At 40.9% G+C, this 27,493-nt stretch overlaps 1 protein-coding gene across 4 annotated transcripts in view; it reads right to left on the minus strand.

The window, feature by feature from the left end:
* Window positions 1–27,493, minus strand: part of GRIP1 (glutamate receptor interacting protein 1) — a 312,647-nt gene that overhangs the window by 39,904 nt on the left and 245,250 nt on the right. For all 4 annotated transcript variants that reach the window (XM_057377277.1, XM_057377269.1, XM_057377287.1 and 1 more), the window contains exons 8-9: window positions 5,971–6,118; window positions 4,196–4,365 (exon numbers count right to left, since the gene is read on the minus strand). In XM_057377277.1, coding sequence (XP_057233260.1) covers window positions 4,196–4,365; window positions 5,971–6,118 — 318 coding nt within the window. The remainder of the gene's footprint in view (window positions 1–4,195; window positions 4,366–5,970; window positions 6,119–27,493) is intronic.

The following is a 27,493-nucleotide window of genomic DNA, read 5'->3' on the forward strand; positions in this document are numbered from 1 at the left end:
AAAATAAAATAAAATAAAATAATAAATAACCTGGTCTTGTCTTCTTATCAGGGGGTGCTAACTTGAGGAGCAGAAATATTATTTTTTCTCAAAAAAAAAATGCTTCTGCCTTCTTTTTTGTATTTATTTTAAAAAGATGACTACAGAATCCATTTCGAATCTCACTCTGCCTTAGGGGCTAGATTGCAAACTTTCTCAGAAAATACTAACATACTACATATGACCACTAACTGAAGGTTAACAGCATCTGCTTGCATTAATCTACTTTAAAAAGACCAACCAGATACTTTACATGGCACTGCCTAGAATGGAGATGCTTGCTTGCCATTTCAATTTACTGTATTGACATTTTAATTTTGCTACAATCTATTGCTGGCATTATGCTATTCTATGCAGTAAATGACCTCCCAAGACCAGCAGCAGGAAAACTCTATCCTGAAAGGTGGTTAATAAAGAAAAGAGGTCTTATTGATCAGCTGGATGTGCAATTTTATGGTTTTGCTTTGGTTTCTTCTTAACTTGATCTTCAAAACTTTAAAATGATCCTTCACTGGATAAAATTTGAGATCATATTTGATTATTTAATTGCTGGTTCTATGTATGTGGAATCTGGGATGTGCCAAAAGCGAAGATGGGTATTTAACAAGAGAATGGGAAGCACTTCAGTTGATGTGTCAAACCTTAAAGGAAAGTGATTGAAATATCTCTTGATTAAATACAGTATATTCATCATTACATTCAGTATGTCTGCATCCTTGCTGAACCATAAAGGCATAGTTCAAACAGGGAAGCATTCCCTGAATTTTGTCTTAATCCACCATAGGATGCACCCAAACTACAGAGTCATGGAACACTTTGGATTGGAAGGGAGCTTAAAGACCATCCTGGTCCAAACCCCCTGCCATGGGCAGGGACACCTTCCACTAGACCAGGTGGCTCAGGGCCCCCACCCAGCCTGGCCTTGAACACTTCCAGGGAGGGATGGGGAGCCACAACTTCTCTGGGCAACCTGTTCCAGTGCCTCGTCACCCTCACAGTGAAGAATTTCTTCCTAATATCCAACCTAAACCTGCCCTYTTTCAGTTTCTATGAAACAGAGGTTGTTGTCTTTATCCCATGAGCTGCACTACCTGTGTCCCTCTGCTACCTGCTATACCTATAGTGGCTGCAGGCATGTCTGTCCCCATGCTGGACTGCAACAGAAGCCCAAAACCTTGAGTGTTTAGGTTGGATCTACACCTTGCATTCAAATCTTATTCCACAAGACAAAGTGAGGAGAGGAAAGGAAAGCCACCACACAAACACTGTGCTGKGGCTGAGGGAAAGCTTTCCTTTTGTTTCATTTCATGAGCATAACATGAACAGTGATCTGCTAACTGCCTGGTTGTAGCAACCCTTCTGACTCAAAAGTGATGCCTTTCTTTACAGGGTGGATTTAGCGTGGAGCTCATACCAGGGAAGGGACAAGGAAAAGGGAGCACAGGGGCTCACCTTGTCCCGGCAGCCTGATGGGGTGGTGGAGACCCTGCAGTCCCTGGAACTGCCTAACCTGGCCCTGTGCCTTCAGTCAGATTGCCCCAGAATTGAATCCCTCCCTGAGAACACTCTCTCTGACCTAGCACATGAAAAAGAATCAAAATAATTATTTTTCCCCCCCTTATATCAGATTATCAAAAATAAGGGAGAGGTGTGATGCCAGCACCAGGATGGGTCTGCACCCCTGGGGCTCCCCTGGCACCACCACCCTCCAGGACTTTGGAAAATCTCATGTTAGCCAGAAAAGTCCCAGAAACACCAGAAGCAGCCTGATATGGCCTTATGTGTCTTGCAAACTTATCATGTCTTCTCAGACAAACCCCTCTTCAATTACGTGCAAAGACAGTGAGATTTCTTAACTTTAACTATGGTGTAAAAATTAAAATCTGATAAGAACAATGTAGCCAGGTGGATTTTCATTATTTTCAAGCTGCTGTGAGCTTTGTCTAATTAAAAAGACTGCTTCCAGCAGGAAATTATCTGGTAGTCCTTGAGATTTTTTCTTAATGTTTTATTTTCGTGCTGAGAGTAGAGATAAAAATGTCCTACAAATTGGGAAGGTACACAAATTCAGTTTGCTCAGCTTGTAGATGGATAATCCCAGTTCAACAAAAGTTCTGTAAAAGAAAATCCTTTTGTGTGTAACCATAGTAATTTAGTGGTAATTTGAGCTATTCCAACCCAGAGTTGTGTAGAGTAAATATAAAACTAATGGGGCAGCAAGAGAAATGAATGTCAGCAGTATAAAGGAAAAAAGAAAAAAAAAACATGAAAAAGAATCCTATCTTTTATAGAGCTCTTCACTTTATTTTAGGGCTAAAATTTCAATTTATTTTCTATACTGACTTCCTGCACATTTTAAATTCCTAACATATTCCCACAAAACCAATAACTGAGCTCAGCAGATATAGCCCTAATGACTCAGCTTATTCCAGACACATCAAGGGAGACTTTCATTCTCTGCAGCCTTTAGGCCATACCACACCTGATGAAACGCTGTTTCCAAGAGAGTACTTGCTTCCATAAAGCTTGTTATATCTCGAATTGGTCATGACATGGGAGCAGCACCACCTGGTGAGGGGCTGGAAAGGGCTGTAAATATCCTACTTACTCTGCCTGACTGAAGAAAGCGACTTTATCACTTTAGGGATACTCTCCCCCAAAAGATGCTCTTATACATCATTCTTTGCAGATAACCTTGATATGATTTTTTAACAGTCAATTCTTAACTCTGGAGTAGCAAAAGCATTGCTTTGTCTAAGCATCTACACTGGTTGCTAGCACATTAACAGCATTAATCTGTTTTAAATGTTGGTTAACAAATCAACTTCTTCAAGTMATACAATCATCTACTCAAATCATTGGCTCTGGCATTTGTCTTCCCAGAAGAAACTGTCTTCAGAGATTCTTTAACCAGCCAGAAATCGTGTGACATCTTTGCTTCAAAAAAAGAAGAAAGAGSTGTTTGCAATGTACTGTCATACTGAAAAGAATTGGAACACATCACAAATTTGGCCTCCATCTCATTCTGCTTGTGCAATACCACCCTCTGCTTCCTTGTGGCTCTAATCAGCTTAAGCGGGAAGGGGAAAGAACTGAGTAATGGGAGAACAAGTAACTTCAAAAGTTACTTTTTGTTCACCGTGGTGTGGGAGGAACTCATGTCTCCTCCGTCACTATTTCAGTATTCCCCACTCTGAACCAAACTGACCAGAGCATCACTTATCGAGGGACAGCCTGGATCTTAGTGGGTGTCCAAGATCATTTACCATCACTGACATTGTCCTGGTCTAAAAGAGGCAGAAGCACAGTACCACAGGCTGAGAAAAATGATAGCACTTGTTCATGATGCAACACACACACCTATTCTCTGTATATTTGATAACACTTGCCACTGTGATGTCTATCAACATGTGGTATTTCAGACTGAATTTATGAGTTCTGTGAATAAGCCACTTTCTCAGGATTAGTTAGAAGACAAGACAGGCAGCCTCCATCTTCAAATACTAAGACATTTTATATATATTTATATATATTTGATTTGAAAATGGAAAGCTATTCTATTCAAGCATGTTGGTATGAAATAAGTATCACAGTGAAAAGGTCTGCAGTCTAGGGAACTGCTTTCAAACAGTTTCCATAAGCAGTGACCCATGAAGCAATCTCAGAAATACTTTCAAAGATGACAGATATAAATAATAATGCCATTAACAAGAGAAAATATAGGAGGGGTTTACGCATTAGGGGAGTAAGTGCTATTAATGAGGCGACCGTAACTATTAAGTCAATATGCTGAAAATAAGTTGGCTGTGGTTCTACTTCCCCACTCTAAATTTAAGAAGCAATGTAGAGATTCATTTACTGAAGTATCTGGGGGCACCCCCAATGATTGCAACAGTAGTGTCATGAGGTGTCTTTATGTACACTTGCAAGTTTGTAGAGCTATTTCTTAGCAAAACATTTCCCTCTCTAGCCATAGAGATCTCAGAGGGTTTACTAAGACCAAGAAAACACAGAGCTGCTCAGAAACTGCAGAAGCATAACCTGGGGAGCTGAAACAACATTTACAGATGTAACTGCAGCAATAGCTTTGACCATTCAGCACAGGCAGGCAAAGTGAAAGAAGGAGGGAGGTATTTGGTGCCACAGATCCTCTTACCGTGCTCAGGGCCTTTCAGTGCTAGCCGTGTCTGGTGGTGGGGAAGGATCTCCAGTTTGACATTATCCGCTGCATTGGCCAAAAACTGCGTTGCTTCTGCCAGCGTACAGTACTCCATGCTGGTGCCATCAATAGACAGAATATGGTCTCCTACATGTAATGCACCACATCTAAATAAAAGGGGAAAAACTTGGTATGATCAGGTATGCTCTTTGCTTGCAGAGTGAGTTCTTTTGCCTTCAAACTGGTCATGACAACTAAGAACGTGTTCTTTCTTTTCGAGAGACATTTGTGTTTTGTAGGCACTGTCACTGGTCAGACTTTATCTCTATCAAAACAAACCTTAAAAACAATTCAGTTAATTGAGCATATGCCAAGACATCACTCACAGAACTGCAATGGGGCAGCTGACTCTAAAAATATGTGTGAATGGCAGCAGGATAAAATGAGAAGAGCTTAAGGAGACTTGAATAGCTTGGTTACATATCCCTCACACAAGCACCCAGTTCATCATTTTCTGAGTTCTAGTTCAACATTTATTAGTACAAAAGCTGTAAATGATGATGAAATTATGCAGTAGTCAAACAAATAATGAAACCAGGGCTAGCATGGTGACTCTAGGAGTGGGGTCGGGAGGGGGCTATCTGCTAAATCTCGCTGCACTCAAGAGACTGGCTACTGGATGAGTTGAGAAATGCAAACACAGCAGTCAGCATCCCGACGTACCAGTCAAGTGGACAGCTCCTTTAATTGGTTACCCCCTGCGAAATGGGAAAAAACAGAGGGAGAAAATTAAAGCATCCTGCACCATTGAACTGGAGAACACCCCTGGATCAATGGCCGCCACTCTCAAAGTTTCTACTGGAGGGAAAAGCCCACAGAGGAGCTGTAGASTCACTGCTACAAGTGGGTGCTACCAAAAGCACCGTTGCCAAAGAGGAGTTACAAGGTAAGGTGACTGGGGACATGCAGGAGGAATTTGCTGCTGAAACATAATATTTTAAAAAATTTTAGATAGAGATATGTATATAGAAATATACTGCATATGTATAAACACACACGCACACACACACATGCGCCCCAGAAAAGATCCCACAACTCTGTTCCAGAGATTCAGACCACTGGGGAAAAACATCTATCTATAATTTTAATGGTTTAAATGGTTTTATTTGAAATGGGAAAATTACAGCAAAACAATTTCAAAATACAGAAGCCAGTCTTTCTTATATCTCACTTACATCCTGAAGTATAGTAAAAGAACCCAGACACAAGGAGTTCCATTTTGTGCCACAAGGATGAGTGATGCATTCTAAAAGAACACTTCAAGGTTGCAAAGCCTCAAAATCTACTTCCCTTGACAGCTGTTCCACATGGTGGGCTTACCTCAAGAATTCCAGTAGGTTTTGGGGTTTTTTTWAAATAATACTAATCTCTGCCACAGCATCACATTTAATAGCCAGGGCAGACCTCTAAACTCCTGTGTTTCACGGTGCAAGCAGCTGGTCACGTATTACCCGGGGGGTGGCTTCTGTCACTGAATACTGCATGAATGAGCTAAAGTAGATGGTGTCCTGGAAGTCTTACACTTGGCAGTATGGAACAGCAATCTGACAAAGTGCTAATTTTAAGGCATGCAACCTTGAGAGGATCTGGTTCAGTCGATTTTCTCAAAAAAAAAAAAAAAAAAGGGAAGGGTTACTTTAAAACCAGACCAAACAGAAAAAGCAGTAAAATGGATACATGGACCTGCAGTGTCAGCCCTCTGTCACACTCACCTGTCTGCAATACTTGCAGATTTGATTTTGTCTATGACAATGACCTGCTTGTTGCAGCACATCGAGGTAGTTAGTGCAACCCCAAGAGCAGCACCAGGAGTTTTGGCAACTTCAACTAGCAGTGGCCCAGATGCTGTTGCTACTGAATCTGTTAAAATTAGACAACAAAACATCAGTATTATACTAACGTGGTATTTATGTCATTTTCATGTTTCCCCCACATTAAATCTGCATGGCTATTCTATTTCTCTAACCACGTAAYATACCACTTCAACATATTCTGGAATAGCATAATTTAAGGTGTCAATAATCACCTCTTAATGTTGAAAATTATAAAAGCAAGAGGAAGTTTGTGAATCTGGGATGCCTGAAAGTTTCAGAGTGTGTCAGAATCAGAGATGGACCAGTTGAGGGAAACAGGATGTATTAGTGAATCATTCTCTTGAACAACAGAAAATTAAAATTACCTGGAGTTTAAAACAGGCATGCTGGAAAAACAGAAATAATTAAAAAGTAGAAAATTATCTGAAAAAAAAGAAGAGTAAGTAAATAGGTTAGAGAAGAAAGCCAAACTAACTTTATCAAAAGAAGAKGAAGGTCTGCAGACAGCAGCGATAATAATCAAATTAAGAAGGTGAACAAAGGTTCTATAAGAAATTCTTCACAAAAAGACAGGACAGTTTAGGAGAAAACACTGGAAGTGCAGGAGGCATGACAGCTAGAAGTAGTAGGAGTTAAAGTCAAATACATGTGAGGAGGTTCAGAAGATTCTTGTAATATCTGTCTCTGGATAAAACACTGACTTACAACAGGGCATAGATAGTAAATGACCAACACTGAATTCAGAAAAAAGGAAAATAAGATGGAACAACAGTCATGATCACTGAATGTGGTGAGAAACTATACCCAAGAGAGATAAGTGCTAAGGAAAAACTGAATAAACAAAGACTTATGCTGGACCAAAGTTACCAAATGTCCTGCCAGCAAAGAGGAGAGATTGGTATTCACAACACACTGGAGCCAGCTGTAAGGATGCAAAGACAATACTCAGTTGTGATGTGTCTCAGAAGACACTAAGGTTGAAACTCTAAAAGAACTGCAGCTGGCTTCCAAGTATGAAAGACAGATATAAGACATCAGTCTTAAAGACGGATTCAGTCTTAAATCTAAAAAAATAAAATCTAAATCTAAATTAAAATATTAAATCTAAAAATGTAATACTAACAGAGACAGCAAAACTGTATTATCAAACAAAATTAACAATCTATATTATAATACAAGAAATTGAATGAGTGTGATGAACACTCAATGAAGGTGCTCTTCCTTGTTAGCAAGTAATGTAGGAACTACATATAGAAATTGACTGAAAAAAGGTTGGRGGCAATAACATGAAATACCAGAAAAGAATCAGTTAATTATTATAGAACTTCTTTTTACCCCCACAATTTGAAATAATTTTTATATTCCTGCTGGTTTTCTTTTTTTTTTCAAGTTTGAAATCTGAGGGTTTGAAGGCAAGAATCAGTAATTTTGAAGTTGTCATTAAATATGAGTGATTAACTTTTGTGCCCAAMAAGGGCTGAATTTTTAAAGGCTGAACCTTCACAGGCACTATCAAAATAAGCTGCTCCACAAACCTGGTCTTTAAATTCTGAGCCAAAACAATAGAGGCCACCCAGTAACATTTCTGCCTGGAGCTTCAAGCACTAAGTAGCTTTAAGGCTGGATGAATTGTCCCCAGCAATTGCCAGTCTTTCTCTAGTAACTAAAGAAGGAGTTCACCACAATTAAATTCCTGTCTTAGATGACTTGGTTAAGGGTCTAAGTAAGGCTGGATGCATGCAGTGCCTTGCACACAGACAAATAAGCATGTGCAGCAGAGCAGAATTTATGTATTCCCTATTCCCATTCCTGCACTGAGGAAGTTATTTTTATCTTCAACATTCCAGTGGTTTCTGGAGCTATACACAAGTTTCATATTTACAAATATATGGGAAGAGGACTCAAACAATGTTTGTCATCAGTACCTCAACAAAGGTTTTAACTCGCATTGATCCAGAAAATGGCAAAGCCCAGCTTGCACAAGTCCTTCCTGCAAGGGCTGCCTTGAGGAGAGRAAACTGAATGCAAATATCTGTCAAGAATGTGTAAATCTTTCAAGAYGCTGGTCCTTTTTCCAGTTACTTAGGAAACAGCACAAGCAAGATCAGCTTATGCCTGAGTGTTATTTCCCAGGTGCCTGTTGAAATGCACTGGGGAGGCAAACCAAGCCAGACAGGATGAATAAATAAGATAACTACATTAGAGGGACCAGAAGAGAAGAAATGGAGTGAGTCTAATGGTGGAGAAGGAGCACAAGGAAGAGAAATCAGGGCAATAATCAAGCACACGTTCTCTGACAGAGAAGCATTAGTTTTTCATGTTGAAGTAAAGCATAGCTATGAAAAATGAATCATACAGGTATAAATTATGCATATATGAAGATGTTTCAGTCATTAAGATATTTACACCATGACTGAAGCACTTACACACTATGTTGATTTATTGACTATGTAATTACATAAGACACACTGATGAATATCTGYGTGAAAGACACTCTAGATTTTTGATTTTGTTAATAATTTTTCTCATTTTGGAGTACTGCATCTCAATCACTACAAGAGGCCTGATTAAAACCTCCCAGAGGAAGCAGCATTGCTTTCTGCATGCTAATACATTTCCTCAGCTAGATAGCAACACACCTTTTTTATCTGACAGCTTAAATCACTGGCAGTAAGGAGTTATATTCTGAATATACCTTTAAGATATGTAAACATGCTATATGATATAGAAAAATTTAGGATAAAATAGGAAGTGTTACCAACCTCCTTTGCCTCTAAAGATAATCACAAATAATTTAAAAAGTCAAAACGTGTATTTTTAACCTGATCAAGAGATCACATTACATGTGTTTCTTTATGTCCTTGTAAATGTATATATCTGTTAATCCTAACTGATCCTCGTGGTATCTGAAATCTAGGTCAACAACTGGTGGGTAGTAGAGGACAAAAAACACTAGGACAGCCACAGTGGGGAAACCAAAATGTGAGCTGTTTGTGTGAGGCAGCAGAGGATCTACATGTGAAACAGCACCTTTAAATGCCCTAGAAAGGGGAAAGATTCAGTCATAGCCTGCAATCAATAAGGACACTAAATCCAYGGGAAACCAAAATTCTTTAGTCTATGATGCTTTTTTATTTTCCTTTCCAAAGCCTTCTTGTACTCCAAGCTGGGAGTACTGCTGTTGAGCTTGTTCCTGTGGAACACCGAGCTCTGGTACTGCTATCTGTGCTCTGCAGCTTCTCATTTCTCTGCAAGGTTTGGGGCGCTCTCTCATTTTTTTCAAAGTCATGGCAATACAAGGTACAAATAGCATAAAAGAGCTTGACACAGAGAAGGATGTCAAAATGGATTTTGACTCTTTAGAGTCAGCTAGACCAACTGTAACACAGAGCTTCAGAAGACTACTACTGACCTCTCTTGGATGCTGCTATACTTTCTAGCAAGGATGTGACAAATAAGTGAATATCTTACTATATCACACTAATTTKCCAAGCTTCGTCCCTATTAGGTGCTCCCAGACTACCAAGTTTTTCACCTTACAATTGTATATAGCAGGTCCTTCTCTATTGGGATTCTCTGACTGAGAGTAGTCAAAAAAATACAGCAAGATGCTGATTCAGATCAGAAAAAGACACATAGGTCCTTAAACCTTCTAGTTCCTGCAMTGCCAAGTTTTAACACTTTTGTAGCAGTGCCTTTAGATATCTAAATGAGCCTCACATGCTAAAACCAGAGGACAGTATTTCACAGAAATTATTTTTCTTGATCAGAGAAGTGTGCTCTCCTGCTCCTCACATCTTTTTTTTTGTTCCCTTCATACAAAATCTTTGCAGCTACAGATAGCAAGTATGGTTAGACAGCTGGACTTTCTGATCTTAGAAATCTGTTCCAACCATAGCAATTCTATGATTCTGTGTAAAGCAATCTCTTCCTCAGGGAGGAGCTTCTTCTCCATTCACTTCTTGCCTGTACACCCAAAACCTTAATTTCTTTTTCCCTTTCTGGAACCCTAATTTTTATATCCATTACCTGTGAGCCTCATATTCAGACTAGTGGATCACAGAACCACATCTTAGTAAAGGAAGAGTGTTAAGAACTGGAAAAAAAACCCCCCCGAAATCTTTGACACTCTTGCCTTTAAGAGCAAAAAGTTGGAACTTTTGCAGAAAATTATGATTGAAGGAATCAGTTTCAATCCCCCCAACACTCCAAAATGCCTTAGAGTATATTCTTGCTTTCCTCAGCTCTCTCTGTGCTTTTTTTGATTCACAAAAATCAATTACCCTTTTCCAGTACCCACTCAGCAATCATATATGCAACAGCTCTGATGTATAAGGGACAATCATTGACTGYTCCCCAAAGAACCCATTGAGTGAACTCTCATAGAAGGATACTCACAAATCCTGAAATGCAGAAATGCACAACCATTTCCTTGAACTTGCTTTCTTTTAACAGAAACCAACAGAATGTTGGGGGAGTATGTGCGTGTATTTGTGTATCTGAGCCATTGTGAGCTCCAGAAAAGGTCCAATACAAAACATTCCATATAAATGCAGTTTATAKAAATGCAGTCAGCTCTTACTACAGAAGGGCTGGGACATCCCAAAATGCCACCATCAGCATTCAGCACACAAGCAAAAGGTACTTAGAAATGGCAGTGATGAGTCTGGTGTGTAAGCCACAGAATAAGAAGCCAAATCTGTGCCTTTATTTGGCATCTCAGTCTCAGCTGAGAATAAATGCAATGATGGYTGCCCAGAGAAGTAGCAAAACGTTTTGAAGAAATCCAAGTTCTTGGGTTTCTTCCCTGTCTCACTTGAAAGAARAAAGTAGGAGAAGCTCTTTTGTACATATAGTCCTATTTAGCAGGTTGCCCAGAGAAATTGTGGATGCCCATCCTTGGCAGTGTTCAAGGCCAGTCTGGATGGGACTCTTGAGCTTTTTGCTTTTTATARCAGAAATGGATCAAAATACCTTAGGCTTATCACCATGAGTTTTGAGTATTTGCCACTGCTTAGGGAAGCCAGATTGCTGAAATGCAAAAATCAAAGCTGATAYTTACTTAGCTGATACAGGGCACTTGAAATCCACAGCTAGTTGTACAAACTTGAGACCAGATAACCAACCCAAAGAACAGGCAGGACTTCAAACTGACTTGATGAATTTAATTTCTAAGACCTGTGGCTTTAGCAGTGGCAGTCTCCACACAGACCATTTTGCAAGGTCCTTTACAGCACAGCTGACAGCGGAGCAACATAAAAGCACTCAGGGACTCGATGCTTTTATTCACAGCCACTTTTCTTCATTAACCCACAGACTATTCATTACTGTGGAACAGTATCTTAAACTAAATTTAATGAATCTTGTCATTCTCTGTGTGGTTTCTGTATTCTTAAGGGCTATTTCTTTTATGTGAATACCAGCCCCAAACCCCATTTTTGTGTCCATGAAAACATTTTCTCTGTAAGACTGATACACTTAGAGTTGTCCCAGCTCCTCACAGTCCAGCAGCAAGATTGAATTCTTAGCTGTGATGGTGAGATTCATAATCCTCTGTCATCCTGTGGTTCCTCTATTTCCTTTCTCACATTTTCCTGAGGCTGCCATAGAGGTGGCATTCAACTTACCAGGCTTTTCCACGATCTCTTGCAAAACAGGAGCCACAACCAGAAATGTGTGTGCAAGAGAAAGATCTGCTGGAAGTTGGGAAGYTTTTCTCTACCTTTCTCCTTCAGAGCTTCAACCCACTCACACATTTCTTTTTCTTTCTGCAGATTTTACCAAGATACATTTGACAAAACCCCACTTTCGGCCCTATTTTTCATCTACATCACAAAGCACTTAAGTTACGTTGCTAACAATTTAAATTTCCTTTGTAGGAGCATTTTCATTTACTCATTTTTTTTTTTTACAGCAACTAAATGACTAGCCAAGTCCCTTACAGAGAGCTGAGTGATGGTTACACAAATACCAATTTTTTGGGGGCGGTGGAGGTGGGGGGTGAGAGGTCGCTTATTTATGTAATACCCTTTCCTTRTACTGCAAATATCTCATATTTTGTCTCTATTTCACAAAGAAAGGGTTATAATTATGTATTTTTAAAGATGATCTAATTAAGAAATTGAGATTGGGATCAGGGGTCAATGGTTTCAAGAGGGAATGTGGCAGCAAGGAARAGAGGCAGGAGTAAGACTTGTGCAGTGTTTAAAGGGCACAGGAACAACATTCAAGATGCCCTACAGCTGGGTAGCACCATTATTACTCATTCAGAGTAATATTATTTGATTTCTCATATGTTTGTGACTTAAGGTCATAAATGAACCACACACAAGACATGATTCAGGGTGCTGGCTTTGGTATTCTGTTCTACTAATATTGCATAATGTTTGCACCCTGGCTTTGTGCATGCTTCATTTAGCAGGGTAACCTTTATTCATCTCACACCTTATAGGCAAAATAGAATCAATGGCAGCTAGCAAACTCTAAAAAGGATTTATGGAAAGCTCAGAAAGCTGTGAACCTGTTGGAGTAGGTCCAGTGGAGGGACACAGAGATGCTCAGAGCAACAGCAACAGCTGTGCTCATTTTACATGGCTGAATTAGAATTAGAGGGRCAAAAACAGTACTAAAAATATATATACAAAATAGTGTGTTTTTCATTATGGCAAGTAACAGGACAGCACTAGAGCTGCTGATCTACAAACGGAAAGGAAGTTCACAGGAAAAAAAGGTAAAATTGCTGCTAAGGAAAAAAGCCACCAATAGCATTTTATACCCTCTCACCTTTAGAATAATCAAATTTCAAAAATGATAAATAGGAATAATTCCAAGAGGATGTCAGCAGAATGAGTGATAGCAGTATCAGAGAAACCTCTCAACCTCAGAATGGAAAACTGAGACATAATTCCCTAAAAAAATGTGCCACCTATTATCCCCCAACACACAAGCAATTTAACGTTCTTGTCAGCTGACTGGCACAGTCTTTCCATTTTCCTCTTGCTTCCTAATTTCTGCAGCTCATTCATATGCCTCCAATTCAGTCAAGTTCTTCAAATCAAAYACTTAGGAGCTGCCTTTACCTAATTTCATAATTTGCAACCTCAGCCCCACCATCCTTCTCACCTAAGAAATGTCACTAAACAGTAGAAATACCATCCCTGCCTTCACAATGCTCCCCAGCGTGGGWGTGGATATATTCAAAATCAGCTTGCCACTTTCTATGACTTTCTCTTATGTTCAGACCACAAAAACCTGCTTAACCCCCATTTTGCTCAAAAGACTTGCCCCAGTTCTCGGAATGCAGCTTCCWCCTATTAACTCTGTTTCATGCTCACACCTTTCACTTTTACTAAGCCCTTTCCCTGCTCAAAAGCTGTACAAAATCCCAATCTCTTAATTCATTGGTATTTTTCTTTTCATGTGCCCTTTAAATCTGAAACACGATTACTCTATTGCACAATTTACAATGCAGAAGGGATTTGGGAGATGATGCCTGTACAGAAAATCCTGGATCTGCCTCTTTGAGGATCGTCTGAGCACATTTTGAATAAGCCCTGCAATTTTCTTCCTTTGTTACCTTGAGTAAGAATACCACATTTAAAATTCAGGTGGCACTTAAARGACCATTAAGAACCCAAATCTCTACCCCTGATGGCAGCACATGCTTAATAACTTGGGAGCCTATAAGTGCATCTTCATGGTTAGTCTGGCAACCTGAGCCTCAAATACGACCTTTCCACTGAAGGATGGCTCCTGAACTGCCCTGAAACACTGCACCATTAGATTGATTGTAAAATGTTTGCAGAAGTCAGAAGCAAAGGAATTCGGTCCGCATTTTATTCCAGGAATGGAACCTACAAATAATTATTTTTAAAAACCACCTTCCAAAATGAGACAGGCCCTCAAAATGGTACAAATAATAAGTCTTCTGCTGAGGCCCTATTTTTTGTATTGCACAAATCACAGATAAAAGCAAAGAACCATAGAATCACAGAATGGTCTGGGTTGGGAGGGACCTTAATGATCATCTAGTCCCAGTCCCAACACCCCTTCCATAAGAAGGGACACTTTCCACTAGACCAGGTTGGTGAAAGCCCTGTCCAACCTCGCACACTTTCAGTGATGGAACATCCAAAACTCTGGGCCCGACAGACAGATTCATATGCCCAAAAGAACTGCCTATACTTATTTTCTCCTCCAAGTAGGATAGGAAATAAAATGCATAAGACTATATCTTCAAAACTGTCTATCTCTTGCATGATTCTGTGTCTGACTAATCACAGACACATAGAACAACACAATCTGTACCTCTGCCTGCAAACTAAGACACAGCTGGTGTGCCAAATTTTACATCAGCAACCTCGAAAGCACATCCATCAGTATACACTACAGACAATATAAAGAGCTGCAGTACCCATCAATTATGCCTATTTGACACAACGCCCCTAAGTTCCATCTAAAGGGAACAGTACTAATTAGAATGGGGCCGGATTCTCCTCAAAAGCCTACAGAACACAAATCCCYTGTCACTTCATAAATGGGAACAAACACTGCAAACACGCAAGAACCCAAACTTTGCATTGAGTTGACAGTTCCCATCTGTCCAAGGCTCCATCAGGACAAGACATCTCATATAATCCCAAAAGCTCTGGAGCAAAGGCACGCCATGGATAGTTTGGATACCTGGATAAGAGAACAGTTAAGGCAAATAAGGACAAGTTAATGCWGTGTCAGTATGTTGTGRGTTAAGATTTCTCCTTTTGTGTCCTTTCTTGGGGAATTTTGCTTTCCCATTTGTGGCTGGGATACACTGATTACCAGGTCATCCTTTTGATGGCTGGGCGATTAGTGAAGACAATGGGACCTTTGACCCACCTAAACGATCTTGTTAAGCCCTAGGAGGGTGTGTGTGTTTGTGTGGTGGGGGGGTAACTTCACATCCTGTGCTGCTTCGCTAGGAGAAGGAGGTCAACTGTTTTTTTTCKGCAGAGYCCAGCATCTCYGCTCATTGGGTTCCTGTTTGCTGCACTGTGATCTTCTCCCCTGGGCCTTGCCGGGGACCCCTGCAATCCCAGCTTCAGGGGTGAGCTCTGCTCCATCCCGTCTCGCAACTGCGGGATCCTGCTCATCTCTTTGCTGTCCTGGAGTTTCTTGCTGTCCAGAGGAGCACCGAGATCGGCGTTTCCGCTGTGAGTTTGCAGAGGAACTCTTTTCTCCATCCATTCCTGCTGTTCTGTGTCCATCATTGTCGACGCGGGAGATGTGAGCCAGCCGGGACCCGCGGCACAGCGCCCCCTGCAGCCACCGGGGGATCATCGCACCCGCCCTGCCCGGCCGGGAGCCAACAGCGCCCCTGCCGGCTGGGACTGGAACTGCACCAAAGGGGAGACACAGCCGTGTCTCTGTGAGGCTGTCACTGGGTTGGGGACTGGGCTGGTTGTTGCTATTGTTATTGTTACTTGTTTCACCTTGTTATACATATTAGTAAAAACTGTTATTCCCTTTTACCCATATCCTTGCCTGAAAGCCCTTGATTTTCAAAGCTATAATAATTCGGAGGGAAGCRGGGTCATATCCATCACTCCAAGGGGGGTCCCTGCCTTCATTGGCAAACACCTGTCTTTCAAACCAAGACACAGTAAGACACCTGAGCTGTCCCTGTCCCTCTGCCACAGCAGTGGGGGCTGAAGCCCTGGAAGCAGCAGAGCCACATACGCAAGATGCTGGGCCTGTGACAGCCACTCCTCCTGCCAACAGGATGAGTGATCCCATTCCCACACAGCCAGGCTGCCTGGTGAGCTCAGGGTCCTCTGTACTGAGACAAACCAACTTACACATTCAAGGTTTCTTATTATTTGCACGTGTTAGTGACCTCTGCACTGAAGCTAATTGCAGTCTCTGCCCTGGAAAGCTGACCTGGGCGGTGCTTCTGCTCAGTGACATCAGCTGACTTGGTTTGGTTGAGCAGGCAGAGCTTCACACTAGTCTAAAACACTTCTCTGCAAAGCCTATCGGGTGACTATGAACAGAAGAAAAGAAAAATAAAACTGTACATTGCTGTTCATAACAGACAATACAAATTTCTAATCCTATAAATGTGTACTATCAGTACAACTTTTTTCCCTCAGAAACTTTGGTCTGTTCAATAATCTGTGCTCTAGCACAACTGTCTTGAAAATAATTGGTGCATTGGCACAGCCACATTATAAAAGGCTACCATGCAGAACGTCAAAGCTGAGATTTGACCTGAAGGTTTTTGCACTGAGGACCAGAGTGAGAGTTTTTCTGCTCTCAGGAGTTGCACAAACTTTGGTAAAATGAATCAGAAAACAAGTTTATTTACCTCTCCTTCCGCTTTGGTACTGCCTGAGCAGCAGTTCAGCAAAAACATTTCAGAGAAATAGAGGAGGTCATTGAGGTAAATTACCCTTAAATCCAACACAGACGCCACGGTTCTAAACATAAACTCTTTGATCCCTCATTGCAAAAATAATCTAGGATTGCCTGTACATTTCCAGCTTTTCCCTTCCCAGYACTTGTTCCAAACAATACAGAAAGAGCACTACTGGGAGTATTCACACATTTAAAGTAAGTTTCYATACCCCCTGTTCTCTGCAGCATACATTTTCAGCAAAACCAATTCCCCACATTTCTACTCCCAAAATCCCAACTAAGCAATAACCTTTAGAAACCCAAGTGGCCCATAACTGTTAGAGCCACAGCAACGAGAAGGGCACTCTRTCATCTGCTACCTCAGCAGACAGCCTGCCAGCTTGCTGCCAGGGTCACCTTTGGCAAGGTTCCCATGAGGCTCCTCCTTTGCTTCAGGACAAGACATTTACCTCCTGCCAGAGCAGCTCCTGCTGCTAGGCTCAGAGCGGCTCCAGGTCCTCTCATGCCCATGTCTGGTGACTTTGCTCTTTTTGAAGATGTTCCAGTGCTCATATTTGTAATTAAGCAATTACTGAATTTCTATAAAGGAGAAACTGTGAAAAGCCTTTTTCATCTGTGGGTTTTTTTCCTTTTTTTCTTTGGTTTTGGTTGTTCTTTTCCTTTTTCCAGTGAAATCCACCCAAATTTACCTAAGCTGTAAAGACCTTGCAAAATTAGAGGTCACAGTGTTCAGAAGAAGGCTGTTTCACATAACACTGCTGAGCTGACCATAAGAGAAAGACTGTACTTATGCAAGTTATAAAAAACCCAAATGAGAAGTTGATTAAAATCTGCAGAACATCAATATAAATCATCATAAAAACACATGTACCCACCAATAAAGATCAGAAGCGTCTGTTTACAAACAAAATGACATTAACAGGAAAATATTATGGTCACCATGTGGGCACAAAGCACTCAAAACTTAATGATCCCCAGAATGAATATTGCCTGGATGTACTTATTTTTACCTCCCTTCTTTAATTAAATAAGCACATACACTTCCTTCTTCAAGAGCCTCGTACGGAAGGTAGACGGTGAATATTTAATAAGTAGCAACACTTCTCCGTTTTTTTTCCATGCTCATGCCTTAATTACTAAACAGGATTCTCAATCTYCTCTGAGCATATGTGATGGGGGAGAGCTGTTGTATGCTGCAGCTCTGAGTATTCCCTACAACACGTTTATTAATGGTTTTCTTTTATAACCATSCTTTAGAGCAAAAGCATGGTGTTTTCCCCATTGTAGAGATAAATAAACAAGGATCAAAGAATTTCAAAGTTGAAAGCAYCCACTTGTCTGGAGAGGACGGTTTAAGACACCCAGGCTGGGGTTCACTGTACCAAAATGCAGACCTCCGTAGGGCAGATGTGAAGTAGCTACACCCAAGCCTAAAGTCTTTACAACCATCCATGAGACGTGTCATTTAACAAATGTCTTTCACCACTTGCCCCAGTTTAAGCATTTGCATCAAGATGACAGAAGCTTTTTTTAGAACATTTCTCTCACATGATTGTTTCTCAGATYGCTTAGTACCACACAGCAGGTGAGTGTGGATGGCAAAATGTATGCAATCATTCCAATTAAAATCTATAATGTATATGCACTAAGGCATCTGACTAAGGCTGCACAGGCAACTTTAATTCTTACATTGCTAATCCCTGAAGCAMTGAACTGAAAGGAGCTTTGTGAAGACAAGGAAAAGCTTCCCCCATAGACAAAATCTTTCRGAAAAGCTGACACAAAATGCTGCTTTTCCTGAGCACACTCAGCTGCATCATTTCAAAGACTTCCAAATGTCTAAGTTTGGGTGGATTTTTACTGGGATGAGCAGAAGTGACTGTCCTGAGAAAGGCTTTCTCTCCTTCAACCAGTACCCACTCAAACTGCATGGCTGTTTTCCAGCGCTTCAAAAAGACAYGTCTTCACAATGCTAAGTTTCTCCATCTTTCTCATTGTAGGTAAAATAACYTTCTCTAAATTAATTCCTGGAAATGGCAGAACAATTTTGCCTGAAAATGCTTCACAAAAAAATACAAAAACCAGCTCTAGGCTGTTACCTGGCAGAAGGTAGGAAGAGGCCACAAGAAAAGCCTTAATGTAAACTGCTGAAGTTTTCACTGTTCTTAAAATCATGAGTCTAACTGTGAGCCAGTTTCCTAAAGTATCAAAAAWGCCATTCCTCCAGCAAGGGAGAATGCTTCATAAGGAAGCACAGAAAGGACACATCCTTCCTTGTTCACCTTTCCTTTGTAGGTGTTTACTAGTTTAAACATAGCAGCTGATGCTTCTTCCACATTCCATATCCAACTAAAGAATGACGGGAAGTACCGAGACAGACCAGCAGCATCAATGCCTTGCCATGATTTACAAAATCAAATACTGCCATTTGAAATCTGGTCTGTTATGTGAAAGCCAGAAACTAAATAAAATGAAGTGCAAGGTGGCTGCTCATCTTAACAGTTTTTGTGGCATGTTCAAGGGTAGAGGCTTTTGCTGTGATCTACACCCAAAGTGATATGACCTATAACACTTGGCACAAAACAGAGTACCAAAAGAGAAGTATCTTAGCAAAGGGGTGAACAGAAAATGGGCCCGGCATGTTGTTTTTTCAATAGTAGAAAGGAGAGGACTGACTGATAACTGGGCATAATTAAACAGTCTAAAAAGAACAATTTTAAAGTAATCTGCATCAGTCAGGTCTTTGCAATACAAGTTTTTTCTATGCTTCAGACCTTATGCTGGCAAGAAAACAAAACATTGATTTAGTGCTGTAAACAGTGCTTAAATTAGAAGATTTTTATGCTGGCAGAAGATATATTTATTGTTATAAACTGGGTGTCCATTTGGTAAGGACTGAGGAGGGGGCCAAAGAAACACAGGTCTGCTGTTTATTTCCCTTTAAGCAAAACTCTTCAAACATAGGATATGTGGGTTTTCTTTTTTTGTTGCCTTCGGGTTTTATTTTAAATCCCAGCTGAAATCAGTTAAAGAAAATCTTCTGACAGAGTGAAACAGGTTTGGACCAGGCCTCTGCTAACTCTGTAAGAGGCAGCTGACAGACAGATCGATGGCTCTTGTTMACCTCCTAAGCACTTAGGACAGCACACTGTAGCACTGCTCTGGATAGGCATTAGATGCAGTTTCATGTGCATGCAAAACCTACTAAATTCTGTGCAATCACCTAGCAGAGCATAKTCAACAATCAAGATAAATGCAATTCCTAAATTAAACGTTTATTTTCAAAGAAGAAAGTTAAATGTAAATAACAACAGCTAGTTGTAAACTGCTTTTGGCCTCACTGAGTCAAAAATGGCATGCAGAATTTCAGGAAGAGATGTTTTAGATTTTTTTGCAGCTATGGAGATGTTGTGTCAAAATAATATTAGTGACAGRCAGGAAACCACAGCATGCGTGTCTGTCTATTTTTTTTAAATTTTAAGCTTCTTGAAGACTTCAGATTTCAATTAAGAACTCAGGCAAGATTACCTGAATCAGCAACAGCTTTTGGATGTAACATAAAGGATAAAGAAAAACCCAATGAGGAGTTTAAAAAAAAAACTGTAGAGGGACTTCCTAAGTAACACAAGACACATCCCAAAGCCCTGCCTCAAGGTAAACATGGTACCATCTTTTCATGTATATAACCTTCGGGTTATCTGGCAGAAAAAAAAAAGGGAAGCTAACCCTGTAATTCAGACGCAATTTGGGTAAGAGATGCTTGTATGTAAATASAACAGGAAACCTTACCCTAAAGACCCTTTCTTTCTCATCAGCATCCTCACCTCAGCTCCCCTGTCTGCCTCTTTTTCTCCCCAGAGCCTCACTGTCTTTGATGCCCTACAGCAGTTCCATCTATTGGCAAAGCTTCCATTTTCATGGAAGCAATCTGAGGGTCTGGATCACCACACAACTTAGGAAAGAAAGATGGCTTTTATACTGGTGTGGGTTCTGCACGTAAAAATGCAATTTTATCAGCCAGAGAAGAAAGGTCAGGAGGCACACAGGATGAAGGAAGAAACTTCAGCTTGCCACAGCTTTACCTGCAACCTTGGGAAGCTGTCATAGCCTTCATTACTCATCTCTTCAGGAGGGCTCAGCRCTCTTTTTTTGGCTGCAGTGAGCCATGACATTTCTGCTGGAGTCAGAATTACAACTCAAGATGAAATTGGTGAACAGTCTAGAGAAGCCCTTCATAAAACCACTGCCACCCTCTTCTCTTCCAAGAAGAAAGTAGGTACAATACAGATGAAACATGCACTCAGGTGCTTGCCTTTAGTTTATSCTAAATACAAGTTCAATTATCACCGAAACATTTCGTTAGAGTCCTCCAGCATCTACAATGAAATAACAACATGACCATGCAATAAGATGTCCAAATATTCTGGCCAGTTTCCTTACAACTGAAAATCATGGGACTCAGGAACATCAAACAGCACTAATGTAAGTCACCAATGAATTGATTAAAACAACGAAACAAAAAATTTTAAATACAAGCTAACACACAGAACAATTTTTGTCAGTACTGTTTCCCCAAACCACTCTGATAAATATTGAGTTCGTAGGCTATGAAATAATCCCTTTAARTGAACAAAGTGTTGTAAACAGGCATTTAGGAAAAAGATACAAAACCAGGTGATAATGTGTGCTTCAAATCACTGTAAGGGAATGTGATTTAAAAAGCAAATGCACAGAGAACAAAACAGTCCACTCATTGTAGAGATGAGCAACACCACTCAAAGTATAATTCTGTGTAACAAGATCACGTTGTAATATGTGGCACTGGTGCAATTATCTTGAGGAACTATGCTGATCTCAAGATAAACCCGTTCACCTCAAATGTTGATTTTCCCCACTACCTACATTTCCTGCTCACAAACCTTAGCACTGCCTTCTCTGAGCAGTACCCATTTCCCACGTGCCAAGTACTAGATGGTGCAGTCTCACAGGATCAGCTTCAGATCTCATCCACACTGGTTTTGCACTAAAACACCACTAGTTGAGATAGCTCATATTTAGCCAAGATACCTAAAAATACAATGTAATAAGCATAAATGTTCTGTATAATGATTAATGAAGCACTACCCTTACTGTAAAGGAATAAAAATTTSCCCAAGTGTATCCCAGTTTAACCTCTTACATTGTGCCTTGGTACAGGTGCTCCTGCAAATGACCTAAGGGACTCCTCGTGCAYATTCCCCTTGGCCTAGACTGTCTGGCACAGTCCAGATGTCTCAMACCCATGAAAAAATGTCAAGAGGATGGAGTAGTTCAGTTCCAGATTTTTTAAAATCCTTCCCTCAGGGGAAGTCTTGGGAAAAATTTCATGTTTTCATCTCCCTGGAATGCAGGCAGGACTGGTGACKTTCTGCTGTTATTTCCTTAGAGATGGCCCTTTTAGAGACAGGTTCTGGGGTTACAGCACAAATTCTCTCTAGTGTAAAGAAAATAAGATCTGTCCCTTATTCCTTAGCCTGGGAATGAAGCTATTCAGCCATGAATCTGGGGCTGTTTTTTTTTTTTTTTTTTTTTTTTTTTTAATTGGATTTTTTTCTTATTACAGTGTTTCTCTTTCTTTGAATTGCATGGCACATGCAAAAGTTCCTTTAATCTCCACAAAACTTAATTATCACCATTTCTGTAAAACTTTCACCTCTGCACTCTGAATTTAAGTACTTCAGCTACATGCTTCATTTTTTTTTCCAGACCAGCACAAGCCAGGATACCTCATCATCCYGTTGTTCTCACAGTCTCTGTTAACCACCATGCTAAATAACAGAGCAACCAACTTACTGACCCAGTTCCAGCTGACCAGAGGAATGAGCATGTAGTAGAGATGGCAATTCTCTTTCATGATGCATTTCATGGCTTATCTGGATAGCTCTCAGTGAAGTGGAAAGATTTGATCAATCCTTTATTCCCTATTATTTTACAAAGTAACTGAAAGGGTTGTTTTCTCCTTTGCTCTGCTTGCTTGAAGCCTGGATGGTGGACAGGAGAGATTACAATAGCAATGTTCTCCTTCCATCATTTGTCTTGAATTACTTATAAAAAGAAGCACAACAGCATATTTTTAATAGGTAGAGACTGCTTCCATTTGAGGATMCAAGCCCTTGAATTACATCTAAAATACTGAGACCATGTGCTTTATAAGGAGATAATAACATGGCCCAGCAGAGTCTCCTTCAATGAATGGCCATCTTGAAATACATTTGATATTTCAGATTGATTTCTTAAAATTCTAGACTATTTAGATTAACTGCATAAAAAAAAAGGTTTCACCTTCCTGACAGGTCTGTGAAGACAAGATTTTCCCTTACTCTCAGTAGCCAGAAAGTCAAACAGAATATTTTCATATATAAAGTGGAACTCCTCCCTCTTCCTGGTTATTTATGACATTTAAATTGTACCTTGAGTTTTCTGTTTCAGGGACATCTCATTTCACCTTTACAGTTTTTTCTCCCATATGAAGCAATGTTTATTAAGCTGCTTTTAATGAGGTCATAGTTTCAAAAGCACTTGAGATAAATTTTCATTGGACCTGTTAGAGTAATTTGTAACTTTAATGGTTCAGCTAAACTCCCTTTATTTCTCTTCAGGGATGATCAAGAAGTTTGTAAAGAAAGAAATACCTGTAAGATTTATGAAATCCTTAAAAGCATGACAACTCCTCCCTTCTGTAATCACCTACTAGCAAGATGGCTTTTAAAMTGCAGCAGCAAATCACAACCAGAAAGAGAAAAGAAAGTTTAAAAAATTCTACAGACTTGGGAATCATGGAAAAAAAATTTTTTTCCGATTAAAATGTCTTGTTTTTAAATGCTTGCAACTTACAACTTGGTCACAATACAAGTATTTGGTGTGATTTTTTTTCTCTCAGACTGTACTTCTTTTCTCTCCCCTTAGTTATTTTAGCTGAAACAGTTCATTGGGAAAAGCCATAGTGGTTTGCCACACCTCCCCTGCCCCTCCCCCTGAAAATTCTATAGTAGGCTTTATATTGAAAATTCATGTTCCCTATTCCTTCTCTAGCTGACAGATCTGGCACTGAGAATCGAGAGCTAAGAAGACAGAAGAGAAGGACTTTTTGGGCAAGAAGGAGATGAACTGAGGAGAGAAGCTTACTGATCTGAAAAGAAGCTGCAAAACAAGAAACTTGGGAATGGTTTGCTAAGAGACAGGGACAGAGAAAAGGGCTACAGAAGGACAGGCATGTAAACTGCAAAAGGCCTTTAAGAGAGGAAAATCAGCATTGTAAGAGAATTGTGTTGGAAAATTGGGTAAGCCTTATTTGGCAAAAGACAGCAGAAAAAACTGGGCTGTAAGGAAAGGGAATAGCATGTTGGGGATTTGAGGCTTCTAGAAAAGAGGACTCAAACTAGGTCAGTAAAGAAAGGAAAAATCAAGCAGCTACTGGGAAAAACACAGTAATGCAGCTCAGAACCAGGATAAGGACAAAGAATGCAGGAAAGAAGCATCCTGCTTGCATGAAACAGGAAGGAACACGGGATCCAGAACCCGTGCAGCTGTTCTCCACTTTCAGCAAATGTCTTCAAAACCCTGTGGTCACATGTGCATCACAACTTCTCAGGTCTGCTAACCCAGCTGACAGAGAGCAGGTTGCTGGGCTTAGTGCCTCTTGCTTTTTGAGGAACCAATCGGGTACAGATGTCAGAAGCTTGAAGGTTTTCCAACAGAGAAATCTACGTAAGAGTACATAAAAATGTGTCTACACTGTTAAGGATGCAAGCTTACCCAGGTATTGGTAAATAACCATCTGAGAGCTGCTTATCCAGCACAGGGATACCATTCACTGGAATGAGAAATCTGTGTTCTTACAAGGCCCCTTTCCACCCCTCTTTCACTGCTCAGCAGTCCTCACAATGACACAAATATCCTACCCGTAGGTGAAAGCACAGCAAGTTTTGAGCAGCTAGCAGTGAATGAGCTGGGTAGGAGGTGTGTAGGGATAAAGAGGGAGCTGCAAGGAAAAGAAGGTTATGCAACATGGCGGGGAACACCTGAGTGCTGCTTTTAAGCATCTGATTCTGTCTCAGCTTCTGTAAAGGTTGAGAGGGACCAACTGCATCAGTCACCTGATACAAGCATTTCTTAATTTCACTCACCCAGCCAGCARCTGTATCTCTTGATCACACAAAGAACTGATCAATCAAGAGCTGCATTTTGAATYTGAATCCAGCCCAAAAAGCTAGGGTTTTTAAAATGACAATGCCTACTTAGCTTAGGTTTCCATGCTATCCCATTTATCTCAAGAAGTGTTAAAAAGGTATTTATATTTATCTAAAGAATACAGACTAGATTAAAGCAGGTGAGGAAGCAGGAACTTATGCCAAACTGATAGGTATCAATCATCTTCCAGGTTCACAATGAGACTAAGTGAAATCTGCACATCATATTTAGTAGCAGCATGAGAGACAAAGGGTTAAAATGAATAACCCATTCCTCCATTGTAAAAGACTAGTCCTGAAAGCCAGAAAACTGGATAGCAGAAAAAAGTCAAAAGGCTCAGGCTTTCCATGCCACGGGTAAGTCATATCCCAAAACATGTATCTTTCACAAAATGGAATCACAGAATCATAGAATGGCTTGGGTTGGAAGGGAYTTTAAAGATCATCCAGTTCAAATCCCCTTGCCATGGACAGGGACACCTTCCAGCGTGGCTGCAGYACTGCAGGTGGGGTCTCACCAGTGCCGAGCAGAGAGGCACAATCCCCTCCCTCACCCTGCTGCCCACGCTGCCTTGGATGCAGGATGCTTTTGGCTTTCTGAGCTGCAAGCACGCAATGCTGGGTCCTGTCCAGCCTCTCCTCCACCAGCACCCCCAAGTCCTTCTCCCCAGGGCTGCTCTCGATCTGTTCATCCCCCAGCCTGYGTTGATTACCAGGGTTTGTCCTGATCCAGGTGCAGCACCTTGCATTTGGTCTTGTCAAACCTCATGAGATTCCCATGGGCCCACTGCTCAAGCTTGTCCAGGTCCCTCTGGATRGCATCCTGTCCTTCAGGTGTGTCACCTGCCAGTTTGCTGAGGATGCACTCAATGCCACTGTCTGTTATTAASAAAGATAACAAATAACACTGCTGCCCTGAGGGACACCACTCGTCACTGATGCCYATCTGAGCCATGGATGTGACTGCCCGATCAATTCCTTATCCATCTAACAACAGCCCATCCACTGAATCCATCTCTCTCATGATGGATGATTTAGAACAAAATTTAGAACAAAATATGTTATGGAAGGCCATATTAAAGGTTTGAAGAAGTCCATGGTGGCCCTTCCCCTGTCCACTGATAGCCACTCCATCATGGAAGCCCAGTAGGTGGGTCAGGCAAGACCTGCCCATGGTGAAGCCATGCTGACTGTCTTGAATCACCTCCCTGTACTTTAGCACAGCTTGCTAGCACCACAAAGAGAATCTATTTATTGTATATCTCCATGGCTGACTGTCAGTTTGTACTGGTGTCCCTGATGCAGGCATCTGGCACTGACAGCAGAACACGCAGTGTGTTTGACAAACAAGTAAACTGCACAGTAAGATGAGACTAATGTGCTGTAGCACACAGATTTAAGTCTCTGCTGTGTGAATGTGAATCACCCATTTGCTGCCAGGAGAGACAAAATCCCCATGTGTTTTACCTAGTAATACATCTGTGAGTGGGTATTTCTGGAGCTGTTAGAGTTATGTCTGTGTCATCTACTGCTCTAAGAAAGATCCAATACATATGGAATGACCTTGGACTCTGAGGTTTTCTCCTTGAGATYTGCATACTGCCTGAGGCACTCAAACTGTGGCAGGATTAGGGCCTCAGGAAAAAACACCAGAAATTAACAACTTTGCATTTAGACAAGGATCTGGGCAGTGCCTTCAATAAGCCTGTGGTCACACACTGGTGACAGAAATGAAATTCAAAATTAGTTGAGGCATAAAAAGGTTATTATCTCTCCTGTGGGTCTTGTGACTGTATTGCATTCACACCTATCTGGACAACGGCTGTGCAGGCAGTCTGACTTCTGATATTTCCCAACTGGCACACTCAATATTTTGACTTCCAGCATTGTCTTGTAACACAACTTGTGTATGTGGTTGTGTAGCAGTATTTAAGGCAGAGTTATGCTTCAACTAAAGCAGCTATTATGACCTTTGCTCTTCACATGAATTTTCATTCTATCTGTCTCTGAGGCAACATAAGAAACCTTCTTCAGAGGTTTAAGCAACTAATTCATATTTAGAATTTCAAGGAATCTAGATATATTATCCTGTGATGGCCAAGAGACCTACAGCTGCAGACAAATGCTAAAGTATGCTACCTATCTGTTCTGTCAGAGCCCTGTAAGAGACTAAGGAAATGTTAATTATAAGWTTGTAAAGGAGCAGAATGAAAAAGGCAGTGTGGAATCCTACAGGGTTCCAGACTTTCCTTCAGCTTTCAAGGTCTTGCAGGATTTACAAGGCTTATGAAGATCTTAARTCAGTCCTTGGAGTCTCTGGGGCTCCTGTTCCTTTGGGCTTGTAAAAATTGTACCCTTTAAGGGTCTCCACAGCTCTGGATGCACTTGATTGATACTGCTTTATGAAACTGTGTTGGTTTTGCTTGGCCCAGGTTTTGGAAGTGGGGGGGACCAAAAAGATGGCACCTGTGAGAAGCTTCTGGAGGCTTCCACCATGTCTGGTAGAGCCAATTGCTGTTGGCTCTGRGGATGATGGACATGCCACTGACCAAACCTGGGCCAATTGAAGATGATGGTTACACCTCTGTGAAAACATATTTAAGAAGAAATCAAAACAAAGGGAGCACACAGTAGTTTTGCCAGTGGAGGAGGCTGAGAATATGTGAGGGAATGCAGACACCAAGGTCAATGCAGGAGGGGGAGGAGCTGCTCCAGGCACCGGAGCCGGGATTCCTTTGCAGGCTGTGGTGACCATGGTGGAGCAGATGTCCCCCTGCAGCCCATGGTGACCATGGTGGAGC

The sequence above is a fragment of the Malurus melanocephalus genome, unplaced genomic scaffold (assembly GCF_030028575.1).
Source record: "Malurus melanocephalus ecotype Western Australia unplaced genomic scaffold, MMel_1.1 scaffold_10, whole genome shotgun sequence".
In the NCBI taxonomy this organism is placed as follows: domain Eukaryota; kingdom Metazoa; phylum Chordata; class Aves; order Passeriformes; family Maluridae; genus Malurus; species Malurus melanocephalus.